Source organism: Notechis scutatus, chromosome 4 (assembly GCF_049901735.1).
Source record: "Notechis scutatus isolate UNSWTSFEM ecotype Mainland chromosome 4, rNotScu1.2, whole genome shotgun sequence".
Taxonomy (NCBI): domain Eukaryota; kingdom Metazoa; phylum Chordata; class Lepidosauria; order Squamata; family Elapidae; genus Notechis; species Notechis scutatus.
Window position 1 is genome coordinate 9,944,105 of NC_142012.1, and position 16,191 is coordinate 9,960,295.

At 42.4% G+C, this 16,191-nt stretch overlaps 1 protein-coding gene across 1 annotated transcript; it reads left to right on the forward strand.

The window, feature by feature from the left end:
• Positions 1-5,139: 5,139 nt before the first annotated feature.
• Positions 5,140-15,918, forward strand: LOC113417918 (alveolar macrophage chemotactic factor-like). Its single transcript, XM_026676535.2, has 4 exons — positions 5,140-5,286; positions 9,328-9,454; positions 13,388-13,471; positions 15,650-15,918. Exons 1-4 carry the CDS (start codon positions 5,223-5,225, stop codon positions 15,672-15,674), a joined length of 300 nt encoding a protein of 99 aa, XP_026532320.2. The 5' UTR covers positions 5,140-5,222; the 3' UTR covers positions 15,675-15,918.
• The last annotated feature ends 273 nt before the right edge of the window (positions 15,919-16,191 follow it).

Below are 16,191 nucleotides of genomic sequence, written 5' to 3' on the forward strand. Positions count from 1 at the left end.
CCTCATTACATTTTTTTTGTTTTACTGTTAACGCATTTCTGCTGATTTTTCCCCCTCCTTCAGCGGAACCTGTAAATCCCCTACCAGAAAAGGAATTGCCTGCTCTTTAGAGGCAGCTAAAAGAGGGACCTTCCTACACAAGCTTTTATCCAAAGAGGAAGTTGATGGCTGTCTCTCTTATCGAAGCCAGATAGAGAAGAATGGCTCCCCTGTGCAAACAGAACAGCAGAAGGGGAAACCGAGGCAAAAGTGCTTGCTCAGTTGACCGATCAACTGGTACAAGGGCCTTCCCACCTCATCTCCATTCAAATCAAATCTGTGGGGATTTGTGAGGACATTTTCCTTCGTGCTGTTATTTCGAGACGGAGGAAACTTCATAGAAGCACAGGACTGGAAGGGACCTTGGAGGTCTTCTAGTCCAACCCCCTGCCCAAGGCAGGGCTTCTTATACCAGGGGTCTCCAACCTTGGCAACTTTAAGACTTGTGGACTTCAACTCCCAGAATTCCTCAGCCAGCAAAGTTGAAGTCCAGAAGTTTATCAATATCCCACAGGGTCCTTAAGCCCTCAAATCAACCACCGCTTTCAGAAGTTCTAATTAATCCCCATTCCCTTCTGTGTTTCCTGAAAGCACTTCCTGGAAGACCCCACTGAATTTAGCCTTAAAAGCCTTTAGCCTTTTCACTGTCTTCCATGTTATTATGGCGTCACCACTTCTTTATCACTTCTGGAAAATTGATATTATTGCATCCCCACTTCTTCATCAGGTTCTTTCCAGATTTTCTTGCGTGTTCAGAGTGTAGGAAGTTAGCACCCACCCCTCTCCTAGAAAAATGAAATGTCCTGGGACATATTAAAAAGGCAGAATATTTCCCCTAAAAAGAGTAGAAACTCAGAAGCAGATACCCACTTCAGAGAGGCAGAAACTCAAAACCCCCCACCTTTGCTAATGGGCCATTAAGGCCTGGGGCAGAGTATTCTACATAACAAAACCCGCTACCCATTTCACCACATGCCCTTGGAAGATTGTATCAGCCAATACTCAGATGAAGCCACGTGGTCCAGACAAAGCCTACCAAGTTAGTTAAGACCACCACCACCCGCCCCTGGGAATCTGACAGCCAATGGGATACATTTCCTACACAGGAACAGGAAACACTAAGGCGGGGCCCAACAGAGGGTATATAAGGGACTCTCAGCATCTCAGCCCTTCCTTCTTTTCCTTCATCTTGAAGCATGTGATCATCCTTTTCACTTTGGAACTCCAAGCCACGTGGTGCTGTCCGCCATTAAAACCATCTTTCCAAACAGCCTCCATGTTTCCAGTGTCTTTTTCCCCACTTGGAACTGAACCCAGAAGGTTATTTCTTCCAACGAGAGAAAAAGTGGAATGTTTTAGATTGGATTCAGAAAATGTGTCTCGGGATCAGGTGGGAAGGTGCATAGAACAGGAATGCAGGTCAGCAGGGTCTCATTAAAGCAGGGACGTCAAACTTAAGGCCTGGGGTCCAGATTTACTTAGATCTGGCCTGCCCCCCCCCCCCCCGATGGAAACAGTGAAGGACCGGCCCAAAGTGCTTCTGTCAGCGAAAACAAGCTCCCGACCTCCGTTTTCGGCTGCCACATCCTCCTTCAACCCACTGCCAGTGAAAACGGAGATTGGGAGAGCTGCCTTCCCGAACTCCGTTTTTGCTGCCAGACGGTTGCAGGAGGCCATGGCAGCTGAAAACGGAGCTCGGGAGCCCGTTTTCGCTGACTGAGCGCTCGGGCCACCCCAGGCGCCCCTGACAAGAGTGATGTCAAGCTGGCCACACCCACCATAGACACGCCCCCCCAGCCCCCCCAAGGTCAAATACAACCCTGATGTGGCCCTCAATGGAATCAGCTTTGACAGCCCTGCATTAAAGTAATTACATCATTTTGCTTGGTGGTGCGTCTGCTGTGGGAAGGCTGATATAGCTCCTTCGATAAACCATATAGACAATAGATAGATAGAGAAGATAGAATTCTTTATTGGCCAAGTGTGGTTGGACACACAAGGAATTTGTCTTGGTGCAAATGCTCCCAGTGTACATAAAAGAAAAGATACATTCATCAAGAGTCAAGAATCATCAGGTACAACACTTAATAATAGTCATAGGGTACAATAAGCAATCAAATCATACTAGGAAACAGTCAATATAAATTGTAAGGATACAAGCGACAAAGTTACAGTCCTACAGTCCCAAGTGGGAGGGGATGGGAGATAAGGAGTGATGAGAAGATTAACAGTAATAGTAGTGCAGACTTTGTAAATAGTTGGACAGTGTTGGGGGAATTATTTGTTTAGCAGAGTGATGGCGTTAGGGAAAAACTGTCCTTGTGTCTAGTTGTTCTGATGTGCAGTGCTCTATAGTGTCGTTTTGAGGGAAGGAATTGAGACAGTTTATGTCCAGGATGTGAAGGGTCTGTTAATATTTTCACAGCCCACTTTTTGACTAATGCAGTATACAGGTCCTCGATGGAAGGCAGGTTGATAGCAATTGTTTTTTTCTGCAGTCCTAATTATCCTCTGAAGTCTGTGTCTGTCCTATTGGGTTGCAGAGCCAAACCAGACAGTTATAGAGGTGCAGATGATAGACTCAATAATTCCTATATAGTATAATACACACACAACACACACACACACACACACACACAGTCTTCAACTTACAACTATTTGCTTGGTGACTGAAGTTACAACAGCACTGAACAAAGAGGGCCCGTTTTCACACGTATGATCATTGCAGCATCTCCACAGTCACATGATCAAAATTAAGATGCTTGGCAATTGGCATGTACTTATGACGGTGGCACTGTCCCAGGATCCCGTGTTCACCCTTTGTAACCTTCCCAGCTGGCTTCCGACAAGCAAAGTCAATGGGAGAAGACAGATTCGCTTAATGACTGCACGATTCACTGACCAACTAAAGGGATTGGTGGCCGAAAATATCATAAAGTGAGGCCCCCATTTCTTCTCTGCCTCCCGAGTCCCAGCTGATCGGCTGGGTCTCCTTTGGTTGCCCTGCACAGGAGAACGGAGCTGGAAAGCAGGTTAGCGGGGTGGGGAGGGAAGGGGGATTTTGCAGTAACCTTTCCCTGCCACGCCCACCAAGCCACCCCCACAGAATTGGTGGTAACATTTTTGAATCCCACCACTGGTCCCCAAGGTAATTCTATTTTTGCCGCTTTGTACAGCTAATCCTCAACACACAACAGTTTTTTTTAGTGACCGTTCAAAGTTACAATGGCTTATGACCATTTTTCACACATACGACCACTGCAGCATCCCCATGGTCACGTGGACACAATTCAGACGCTTGGCAACTGACTCCTCTTTATGACAGTTGCAATGTCCCCGAGTTATGTGATCCTCTTTTGCGACCTTCCGACAAGCAAAGGAAGCCAGACCCATTTAACAACTGTTTTACTAACCTTAACAACTGCATAACTGTGAAGAACAGTCGTAAGTCTCTTTTTTTTCAGTACCGTTGTAACTTTGAATGGTCGCCAAATGGAAGGTTGTAAGTCAAGGACTACCTGTTGTCCCCAATTCGGGTCTGAGCCTGGGGCCAAAGCCAAGAACAGACGCCAGACACAAGGTGCAGGTTTTCCGATTGCTTTTTATTGGAGTACTCCAAGGAAAAGGGCTCCTGGTCAAAATGCCAAGAGCCAAGAACAAAGGATTGAGCCAGTTTTATACACTTTCACTAAAGGAGAAGGTGGGACAAAGTGAGATAATAAGAAATATCATCTAATAAACATTTTAGTAATAATTCTACATTTTGTTCTATTGGTCTCTAGCTGTCCCTATTCCCAAGTCTTGGCTAATGAATGCCCTAGGAATTATCTAATACAGGGGTCACCAACTTTTTGGACCTCGGGGACCACTAAACTCATAATTTTAAATCCCGCGGACCACTAATATGAATTTTGAGTGACGGTGGCTTGCTGACATTGGTGGGAGAAAGAGAGAGAGATCCAATCTAACCTTGGAGGGCTGGCGGTGATGTTCTCCCTCCCTCTCTCTCTCTCTCTCTCTCTCTCTCTCTCCTTCCCTCCCTCCCTCCCTCCCACTGTCTCTCTTTCTCACACACACACAGGTCTCTCACACACCCCCACCCCTCCAAGGCAGCCACATTCCTAACCTGATTTTCAGCTCTGTTCTTGGGGGTGGGTGGGGAGAGAGAGAGAGAGAGAGAGAGAGAGAGAGAGAGAGAGAAGGTATCCTGCGATCCCAAATAAAGAATGACTGATTGGTAGCAAAAAAAGGGTGGGGGATTTTCCTGCAGACTTTTTTTGGGGGGGTCTTTCCCAGGGTCTCTGCAAAAAAAAGCAGAAGCAGCCTGGATTAATTGCTTTGGGGGGGGTGCTTTGGAGATGACATTTCTTTGCGGACCACCAAAATTTTCTTGCGGTCCACCCGTGGTCCCCGTCCCACCAGTTGGTGACCACTGATCTAATACATATTGGATTTGCTGCAGGCTTAACTTTTAGCTGAGGTTTGCAAGTGGGCTAACTTGTGTCACTTTTATCAGCTTTCCAATTAGTCAGGATTGTTACAAGAGTTACTCATGCATATCTCCTGTGGGATAAGCAATTCTTTGTCCTTGCCAGACAGACCCCACAATTACAGGCTTCTTGATTTACTTTGAAGTGTGTGCCATCACCTGCCTTTATTTTTAGCAGATGGCCCATCAACCTGTACAAAGTGGCCAAGAGTCCAAATTTCCATCCCATGTCGATGAGGGTGCTATAAGCGTGAAAAGGTCCCTTTTTTTTCAGTGCTGTTGAAACTTTGAAATGGTCACTAAAGAAATGAAAGTAAGTTCAGGATTAACTGCAGTGCTATAGGTAGCATTAAGTTTCAATTCTGCTAGTTGTTGGGTTTTTTTTTTAACAGACGTTGTATTTACTCTTCTAATTTAAGAATGGTTTCTTTATTCTTTCGGTGGTGCTGCTGCTTCTGCAATTCCTGAATTAAAAATTGGTTCAGGGATCAAGTTGCAAACCTTAGCATTGCAAATTCTGAGGGAACTGAATGGGAAATGGTGAGTGATGCAATTTTGCACGTTGCCCAAAATAGCCCTTTGCTTGTGACGTGTATAGTGAGGGATCTAGGAAATAAATTGGAGGTGGCTGGGCACCAGAAATCCATCTGAGTGAGGCTTCAGATAGCAGTGTGTGTCTTCTTCTACAGCCAGAATGAATAACTGTGTCTTCCTTGGGCTTTCTGTTTTGCTTATTGCCTGCCACCTCACTGGTGCAAGTAAGTAGTACCCTCCTGGATTTTCCTCTTCCTCCTCTTTTCCTTCACTCTCCATCATGTACTCACTGTATAAATAGTCTACCTTTGAATTTGTTAATAGCGTAGTAATTTCATATTTGCTCATTGAGACTGCAGTGGTGATGTGGGTTTGTGCCATGGGCTTAATAAAATAAATAAACCCTTCATCCTGATAACAGCATCGATGGATATGTGGCTTTAGAACTTTAAATAGGTTCAGTATTGTATTTATTTTATACGCCTCTTGGTAAGTATGATTTGATTGCTTATTGTACCCTAGGACGATCATTAAGTGTTGTACCTGATGATTCTTGACTCTTGACGAATGTACCTTTTCTTTTATGTACACTGGGAGCATTTGCACCAAGACTAATTCCTTGTGTGTCCAACCACACTTGGCCAATAAAGAATTCTATTCTATTCTAATCTATACAGAAAGCTTGGCATGAGTGACATCTAAACTGATTTGTAAATTAAGGGAGGGATCAACCTGTTTTCTAACCTAAAGCACCTGAAGGCCAGATAATAAATAATGGATGGAAACTGGGACTTTTTTTTAAAAGAACAAGAAATCTCAGGGAAGTTCATTCCAGTAATCTTATTGTCAAGTGTCATGAAACAACCATTTGTTTCTAGTTTTAAGAAAACTAGAAGCAACAAAGCAACAAAGATGATAAGGGGACTGCAGGCTAAAACATATAAAGAACGATTGCTGGAATCAGGTATGTGGACCAACAGTGGAAGTTTTTAAGAAGAGATTGGACAACCATTTGTCAAAAATGATATAGGGTTTCCTGCCTCAGCAGGGGGTTGGACTGGAAGGCCTCCATGGTCCCTTCCAACTCTGTTATTCTATTCTATTCTATTCTATTCTATTCTATTTCTATTCTATTCTATTTCTATTCCATTCCCTATTTTCTATTCTATTCTATTCTATTCTATTTCTATTCCATTCCCTATTTTCTATTCTATTCTATTCTATTCTATTCTATTCTATTCTATTCTATTCTATTCTATTCTATTCTATTCTATTCTATTCCTATTCCATTCCCTATTTTCTATTCCATTCTATTCTATTCTATTTCTATTCCATTCCCTATTTTCTATTCTATTCTATTCTATTCTATTCTATTCTATTCTATTCTATTCTATTCTATTCTATTCTATTCTATTCTATTCTATTCCATTCCATTCCCTATTTTGTTTCTATTCTATTCTATTCTATTCTATTCTATTCTATTCTATTCTATTCTATTCTATTTCTATTCCATTCCCTATTTTCTATTCTATTCTATTCTATTCTATTCTATTCTATTCTATTCTATTCTATTTCTATTTCTATTCCATTCCTATTTTCTATTCTATTCTATTCTATTCTATTCTACTCTATTCTATTCTATTCTATTCTATTTCTATTTCTATTTCTATTCTATTCTATTCCTATTCCATTCCCTGTTTTCTATTCTATTCTATTCTATTCTATTCTATTTCTATTCCATTCCCTATTTTCTATTCTATTCTATTCTATTCTATTCTATTCTATTCTATTCTATTCTATTCTATTCTATTTCTATTTCTATTTCTATTCTATTCTATTCCTATTCCATTCCCTGTTTTCTATTCTATTCTATTCTATTCTATTCTATTTCTATTCCATTCCCTATTTTCTATTCTATTCTATTCTATTCTATTCTATTCTATTCTATTCTATTCTATTCTATTCTATTCCTATTCCATTCCCTATATTCTATTCTATTCTATTCTATTCTATTCTATTCTATTCTATTCTATTCTATTCTATTCTATTCTATTCCTATTCCATTCCCTATTTTCTATTCTATTCTATTCTATTCTATTCTATTCTATTCTATTCTATTTCTATTCCATTCCCTATTTTCTTTTCTTTTCTTTTCTATTCTATTCTATTTCTATTCCATTCCCTATTTTCTATTCTATTCTATTCTATTCTATTCTATTCTATTCTATTCTATTCTATTCTATTCTATTCTATTCTATTCTATTCTATTCTATTTCTATTCCATTCCATTCCATTCTATATTTCTATTCTATTTCTATTCCATTCCCTATTTTCTATTCTATTCTATTCCATTCCCTATTTTCTTTTCTTTTCTTTTCTTTTCTTTTCTTTTCTTTTCTTTTCTTTTCTGTTCTGTTCTGTTCTGTTCTATTCTATTCTATTCTATTCCCTATTTTCTTTTCTATTCTATTCTATTCTATTCTATTCTATTCTATTCTATTCTATTCTATTCTATTCTATTCCATTCCATTCCATTCCCTATTTTCTATTCTATTCTATTCTGCTCTGTTCTGTTCTGTTCTGTTCTGTTCCGTTCCGTTCCGTTCCGTTCCACTCTAATCTCATCTAGAAACATTCTGGAAGGAACTTTATGCTAGAAATCAGAAAATTCAGCTTGTCCTAAATTTTTTCTTAAGCGATCCTCATAATGCATCGCCAGTTGGCAATAAAGGTGTTTTGTTGTGATTTGTGATTTACTCACCCACTTTACTAACAATGTTGCAAAAAACTAAGTTTAGGTTTTGAGCCATGTTAGAGAGATATGGTACTGCAAGCTGCATGAAATACAGGCATTGAATGAACTTTTAAAGTACAGGTAGTTCTTGATGTACAACTGAGCCTAAAATTTTGGTTGCTAAGTGAAACATTTGTTAAGTGAATTTTGCCCCATTTTATGACCTTTGTGCCACAAGTTAAGTTACTAAGTTAGTAACACGGCTGTAAAGTGAATCTAACTTCCCCGCTTTCGTTGGGCTTCTACCAACTCAATTGCCCGAAGATGCAGTCACATTTGGAGTTAACCCTTCTGTTAGTTGGAGAATCTCTAAAGCAAGGGATCCTCAAACTTCTGGACCACGGATCATTACCGATCCTTGACCTGTTAGGAACTGAGCCGCATAGCTGGTGGTGAGGAGCAGGCAAACACACGAAACCAAAACCACCACACATGCGCACACACACACCAGTCCATGGAAAAATGGTCTCTGGTGCCGAAAAGAGTGGGGACCACTGCTCTAAAGCAGGGGTCACCAACCTTTTGGACCTCGGGGACCACCAAACTCATAATTTTAAATCCTGCAGACCAGAGACCCTGGGAAAATCCCAAAAAAAGGTCTGCAAGAAAATTTCCCACCCTGTTTTCCTACCAATCAATCATTCTTTATTTGGGACCACAGGATACCATCTCCAGCTCCGTTCTCAGGGGAGAGAGAGAGACTTTTGGCTTCATGCAAGGAAAGCAGCAGAAGCAGCAGAAGTCTTTCTTTCTCTCCCCAAAACTCTGCCAGAAATGAGTCTTTGTGAGACTTGTCGCGCTGGTGCAGCCTCTTGGAGCAGGATGCCTTGCAGGATCCCAAAGACTCATTTCTGGTGGAGTTTGGGGAAGAGAAAGAGAGACTTTTGCTGCTTTCCTTGTGTGTGGTCAAAAGCAGAAGAAGAAAGAAGCAGAAAGAAGCAGCCCGGTGGCCAGGCCAGGCGCATGGGGCGAGTGGGGCAAGCTCCCCCACTCCACCCTTTTCCTCCTCTCCTCACTACCTCGTGTTGTTCGCAGTGCAAGTGATGCAAGCCTTGTGTTCCCATGGGCCATGTGGGCAGCCTCGTGTTCCTGGGCAGCCTGGATTAATTGCTTTTGGGGGATGCTTTGGGGGTGACATTTCTCTGTGGACCATCAAATTTTTCTCGCGGACCACCAGTGGTGCCTGGCCCACTGGTTGGCGACCACTTCTCTAAAGAATGGAATAAACATGCTGAGCATCTCTTGGCTGTGTTTAAACCAGCTTCCTCTGATAGCACAAATGAGTCACAGGTTCAACTCATGTGAGAAACATTACATTGTGGGGAAGGTGGCTTGAAAGCAATAGCAGGGAAGCAAAATTCAGTGCCTCTCTACTATTTCTCTCTGTTACACGCCATGAAACCGTTGTATAGTATTTTGAATACTCTGTTGTGCATCTAAATTAACTATAGTCTTTTTTTATATTACACAGCTATCTTTGACCCACGGAATTTAAATTGCAAATGTGTCAAAGTAACAAGCACCTTTATTCGTCCAGTGAAATATGCCAAAGTCGAGATCTTTCCAGGTGGGGTTGCCTGCAGAAAAATGGAAATCATGTAAGTTTATTTGGATTTTCTGCAAAATTTGGATCCTGATTTTTTTTTTTATTCTGGGCATTTTCTCCCTGGTCTTCTAGCACAGGGGTCCCCAACCACCGGTCCGCGGACGGTACCCGTCCGTGGAACAAGTCCTACGGGCTGCTGGAGCTGGCGCCGCCATCTTGTTTTGATGATAAAGTGCTTCCGGTGAGCTTTTCCGGGTAGAAAGCTCACAGGAAGCACTTTTTCATCAAAAAGATGGCGGCGCCTCAGCTATGCCGGTACGGGCCACGCCATAAAAAAGGTTGGGGATACCGGGCCGCGGCATAAGAAAGGTTGGGGATCACTGTTCTAGCATAGAGCTAGCCCTTGTCTATCTTCTAGGTAGATCAGTGTTTCTCAGCCTTGGCAATTGGAAGACATGTGGATCAATTCCCAGAATCCCCCAGGCAGTGCTGTTTTCAAGTCATGCTGGCTTTTTCCAAGCAAAAGGAGGGATAACTAAGGGCAGTTGAACCAGATGACATTTTTGCCATGATGAGGAGCTAATTTTGCAAGCTTTATTCAAAAATAAGCTCCGTGCAACCAGAGGTGGTATTCAGCAGATTCTGACAGGTTCTGGAGAACCAGCAGCAGAAATTTTGAGTAGTTTGGAGAACCGGCAAATACCACCTCTGACTGGCCCCGCCCTCATTTCTATTCTCTGTCTCCTGAGTCCCAGCTGATTGGCTGGGTCTTCTTTGGTTGCCCTGCACAGGAGAACGGAGCTGGAAAGCAGGTTAGCGGGGTGGGGAGGGAAGGGGGATTTTGCAGTAACCTTCCCCTGCCACGCCCACCAAGCCAGACCCACCAAGTCAAGCCAAGCCCACCAAGCCATGCCCACAGAACTGGTAGTAAAAAAATTTGAATCCCATCACTGCATTCAACCCACGCAAGCATAGCAGATATAGCCCCTAGTTTACCTTGGCTGATCTTCTGAAAGGCTAACCCGGGTCAGATACAATGAGTACTTGGAGGGGAGCCCAACAAGAAGTCTCAAACAGTAGACAGACTGGGAACTAAGAAGAAAATATTCTCAAAAAAGGAACAAGTCAACCGTTGCTCCACCGGAAGTCAGTGGAAATTTTAAAGTAAAATTTCTCGTGAAACAATTTTTTAACCAACATCATTGATCCAGACAGGCTTAGACTGGCCATGGTTCATTTAGTGACAACATCCAGATTGGATCTTGCAACATTATCCTGGGACACGTATATTTGCCTTCATTCATTTAGTGACTGTTCGAAGTTACAACGGCACTGGGGAAAAAAGTGATTTATGGCCGTTTTTCCACACTTAATGGCCATTGCAGCCTCCCCATACTCATGGGATCCAAACTCAGACTCTGACTCATATTTATGACAGTTGCAATGTCCTGGGGGGGGGTGTCACATGATCTCCTCTTGCAATCTTCTGACAAGCAAAGTGTCTGAAACAACTGTGTTATTAACTTTACTGCAGGGATTCACTTAACGACAGTGGCAAGAAAGGTCGTAAAATGAGCCCAAACTCACATAACAACTGTCTCACTTTCTGCAACAGAAATTTGGGGCTCAATTGTGGTCGTAAGTCAAGGATTACCTGTACATCCATAGAGATTTTTTGTAAGCAATAACACAAAACTAGTTGGCCACTGCATCCTTCTAGAATAGTAAGGGTTTTGTTTTGGAGGGAGCTTCCCTGCTGACAGCAATAGCATTTAAAGAAGGATTTCGTGGATGGGTAGGCGGGGCTATGGGATCATGTGACTTGGTGGAAGTGAGTGACATCGAGTTGGCCACACCTACCCAGGTTTTGTGGCTCCCGGTGTTTTGTTTTGTTTTTCCTGTAGGAAATGGGTCCAAATGGCTCTTGGAGTGGTTAAGATTGCAGACCAGAGGTGGGTATTCAGCAGGTTCTGCCCGGTTCTGGAGAACCGGTAGTGGAAATTTTGAGTAGTTCGGAGAACCAGCAAATAACACATCTCCCTGACTTAGACTTATATACCACTTGACAGTGCTTTACAACCAGTGGTGGGATTCAAATTTCTTTTACTACCGGTTCTGTGGGCGTGGCTTGGTGGGCGTGGCAGGGGAAGGATACTGTAAAATCTCCAGTCAGAGGTGGCATTGGCCGGTTCTCCAAACTACTCAAAATTTCCACTACTGGTTCTCCAGAACTGGGCAGAACCTGCTGAGTGCCACCTCTGTTTACAACCCTCTCTAAGCAGTTTAAAGTATCAGCATATTGCCCCCCCCAACAATCTGTTCTTCAGGACTGATATTATCTTTGAAAGTACTAAAGACACCAGGCTAGAAAGGGAAAGACTGAATTCTGGTTCCACTTTTGACACAAAACCAGCTGGATGACCTTGAGCCAACCCAGGGAAGGGGAAAGAGGACAAGGGGCAAAAACCACTTCCCAAAATGTTGCCATGAAGACTTCATGGACTTAGTTCATGGACTTAGTTAGTTGCCAGGAGTCAAGATTGACCTGGAGGCACACAATAATTACCATGAAGCCACGCACTTACTTACTGGGTTTGATCTTGCATAGCTTTTAAGATCAGCCAAGGATAGCAACATCCATCCAGGTTTGTCACTGCTTTGCTAAATATTTTGTAATGGAGATGTTTGTACGGTAGAGAACCAACCTAGAACGAAAGAGGAATTTCCTGACAGTGAGAACAATTCATCAGTGGAACAATTTGCCTCTAGAAGTTGTGGGTGCAACGTCACTGGAGGCTTTTAAGAAGAGACTGGACAGCCATTTGCTTGAAAGGGTATAGGATTTCCTGTTGTGTAGAGCAGGGGTCCCCAACCACCGGGCCCCGGACCGGTACCGGTCCGTGGATCATTTTCTACCGGGCTACCGGTTTGCTGGGCGCTGCCATCTTGTTTCGACGAGAAAGTGCTTCCGGGTGAGCTTTTCCGGTTGGAAAGCGGCGTTTGGGTCCTGAAGGAATCCTTGCGCCTTAGTTTCATCGAAGGGGGGGGGGAGGCTTCAAACAAAGAGCCGCCCCGATGGCGGAAGAGATTAAGAAAGCACAAAAAAGCACAAAAAAGGTACAAAGGAGGAGTTGAAGGTGGCGGGGAGAAGCGGGGGACGGCTGGCTGGCCGGTCGCTCGGCTCGCCTTGCCTTGGTCGTGCGTGCTGATGCCGGTACCGGGCCGCAGATCATTTTGTGATGCCGGTACCGGGCCGTGGCACAAAAAAGGTTGGGGGCCACTGGTGTAGAGGGTTGGACGACAAGACCTCCAAGGTCCCTTCCGACTGAGTTATTCCTGTTATAGTCCACCTTCACATTTAAGCTTCTGGCTATTTCTTTATTTTCTATCTAATAAAGATCTCTGCTGATGCATCTCAGGGATGGTAAACCTTGGAAGTGTTGCTGGATTCTGCTGCTTTTGTGTCATATTCTATCCAAAAACATAATTGTATTCCCTTGTTACCCACAAATGTGTCTGAGAGTGCAGTCCACAGCTGATCACAGCTGATTGGGATGGGAGAGATCGAAAAAGTTGATGCTTTAATTATAGTTGAAGTTTTGGAAGGGTGTTGCAATCCTTCTGAAAAGGATCGACGTTTCAGTTGTGCAGTTGCAATCATTGTGACTTATTTTTTTAACGCCCATCCCTTTGGAGACTCTGATTTGGGCACATAATAGCCAAAAGCCAACATGATCAAATTTCCTCTTTTCTATTATAAAAGTTATAAAGATGTATATTTTTAGTTGGTGTGTGGTTTTCTCGCTTGGCTCCCTCCTGATTTAAGTTAAATGGTCACCCCAGCTAAATCAGGAATTTCTGTCATTTGTGGCTAACATGCTGGATGGTTTTCTTAATTTTTATAGCTCCACTTAAACTCCCTCCCACAGGTAGATGTATTATTTCCTGGGGAAAATTCACCTCACCCCATTTGCTTGCTTTGTAGAATCACACTGAAGAACAACCGCAAAGTCTGCATTGATCCCAAAGCCAAATGGGTGAACTCTTTATTGAACATGATGGAAAACGTGTAAGTCAAGTCAAAATGGTTTAAATTGGTGCTTGACCTCTGGTGCTAGAGGCATCCATGCAGTATCTTTTATTTTTCTGGAAAAGATTGGTGTTGGAAAATATGTTCAGCTTCACAGTTTAGCCCAGAGCTGTGATGGTGAACCTATGGCACATGTGCTGCAGGTGGCACGCAGAGCCATTTGTGCGGGCATGCGAGCCCCAGCCAAGCTTACCTCATTGCGCATGTGCGCGCCTCACAGCTGATTTTCAGCCCGTTTGAGGCCTTTTTCGGCTTCCCAGAGGCTTGAGGGAAGCCTCTGCAGCCTTTGGAGGCCAAAAAACAGGCGCATTTCATCACTTCCTGTATTTCCAGAAATACCGGAAGTGACGAAACGGGTCCATTTTTCGGTCTCCTAAGGCTGCAGAGGCTTTCCTCTGGAAGGCTGAAAAGGGCCTCAAACGGGACAAAAATCATCTGGGAGGCGTGCACATGTGCAGTGCAGGTAAAGGGGTGGCCGAGGGGATCGGGCGCGCATGTGCAGGGGGTGTAGGGGGGCGCACGCATTGCCTTCTGGGTGCTGACACATGAGTGCACAAGCGCGCATGCAATTTTCGGCACAGAAGCCAAAAAAGTTAGTCACCATTCACCCAGAGGTCTCCAAACTTGGCAACTTTAAGACGTGGACTATGCTGGCTAGAGAATTCTAAGAGTTGAAGCTCACAAGTCTTAAAGTTGCCAAGTTTGGGGACCCCTGAACTTTAGCCCATAGCCCTGGAATTCCCAGATATATAGATAGTTCTTAACTTACAACAGTTCATTTAGTGACCATTGGAAGTTTACACCACCACTGGAAAAAGTGACTTATCACAGTTTTTCACGTTTTTGACTGTTGCAGCATCCCCACAATCCAAATTCAGACAGTTGGCAACTGACTCATATTTATGACGGTTGCCATGTCCCGGGGTGACATGATTCTCTTTTGTGACCTTCAGGCCAGCAAAGCCAATGAGAAAGCCAGATTCACTTAATAGCCGTGTTACTGACTTAACAACTGTAGCAATTCAGTTAACAACTGTGGCAAGAACAGTTATACTATGGGGCAAAACTCTCTTCATAAATGTCCCACTTAGCGGCAGCCATTTTGAACTCAATTGCAGCCGTGAGTCAAAGATCACCTGTATTTGAGTAAATTCTTTAATTCTGTGATCCTCTTTTGCGCCCTTGTGACAAACCAAGTCAATGGGGAAGCCAAGTTCACTTAACGACCGTATGACTAGCTTCACACCAACAACTGTGATTCACCTAACAACAAACGCTGACTCCTGACAGCTGTGTCAAGAAAGGCAAAATTAAGATACTGAACTAAAATCCACACAAGGCTGGAAAAAAATGACAAAACAGCACATAAAAACCAGAGATATTTTTATTGGGTATCTTACCTGAAGGATACAGTAGAGAATTGACATATTTGATTATAAATGTTTAGTAGCAGCTAGAATTGTATTTGTTCAAAACTGGAAAAGTGAAAAAATTCCTATAGAAGAGGAAGTGATTAAGAAAATGATAGAATGAGCAGGGATGAGTAGATTGACATTAGCAATTAGAGAACAAGAAGATAAAGAGTAAATTTGGGATTTATTTCACCAATGGTTAGATAAGAAAATAGGGAAATAAAATATAGTATAATATAAATATAACATAATAGTAAAGATAAGACAATGTAATGATATGTTATAACTGATCACAATGAAATGAATGATATTATGAACCAGGTTTTGTGAAAGTTGAGGTTTGCTCGAAAAGAATGATGTGAATTTATAATTAAAGTCTAACAAGGAGTTAATAATAATATAATATAGTATGTATAGTTGATCTATATAATATGAATTTCAATTTAAACTTACAAGGGAAAGACTATTGATATTGTGCACAAAAGATATGTACCAACTGACACTGTACAATGGAAATATGGTTTTATGTTTTGTGTTTATGTTTGTATTTGTCAATGTTTGTTGTCAAAATAAATAAAAAAAACTTTTTATTAAAAAAAGAAAGGCAAAATTAACAACTGCCTCACTTAGCAACATAAATTTTGGGGTCAATTGTGGTCGTAAGCCGAGGACTACCTGGATTTGTCAACCTAGTTCGTTGATGTCCAATTTTCATGGGAAACACAACTATATCTCTTCCCTACAGGAATGGACACCAACCTTCCTCTTGAAACGAAGTTTGAAGGGTCCTTTCAAAATCCACCGATTCCCAAATGTGAAGCCTCTTCCTTTTCTGCTGTGCGATGCTGATTGTGTCCAATTATGCCTGAAATGATTGTTAAAGTGTTTGGACTTTTTGGAAATCCGGAAGCAATGTGAACATGCAAGCTTGAATCTGAATCTGAGTTGTGTGTGAGAATAACCAAGTTTGTATTTCTGTGTGAGTAGATCAATAAAGAAAAAAGATGAACTAAATCTGTTGCGTAGTCCTATTTTTGTCTCCATGTGTGCTCATAACTTGACCCCCAAATTTCTATGATTAAGTGAGACATTGCTTAAAGGGAGTTTTCCTCCATTTTGTGACTTTTATGGCCATAGTTGTTAAGTAGAATAGAATAGAATGAGTTGGAAGGGACCTTGGAGGTCTTCTAGTCCAACGCCCTGCTTAGGCAGGAAACCCTATAGCATTCCAGACAAATGACTGTCCAATCTCTTCTTAAAAACTTCCAGCATTGGAGAATTCACAAC

Coding starts and splice junctions, on each gene's coding strand:
- LOC113417918 (XM_026676535.2), top strand. CDS start 5,223: ATGAATAACTGTGTCTTCCTTGGGCTTTCTGTTTTGCTTATTGCCTGC. Junction 5,287..9,327: donor CTGCCACCTCACTGGTGCAA/GTAAGTAGTACC, acceptor TATATTACACAG/CTATCTTTGACCCACGGAAT. Junction 13,472..15,649: donor TTGAACATGATGGAAAACGT/GTAAGTCAAGTC, acceptor TCTTCCCTACAG/GAATGGACACCAACCTTCCT.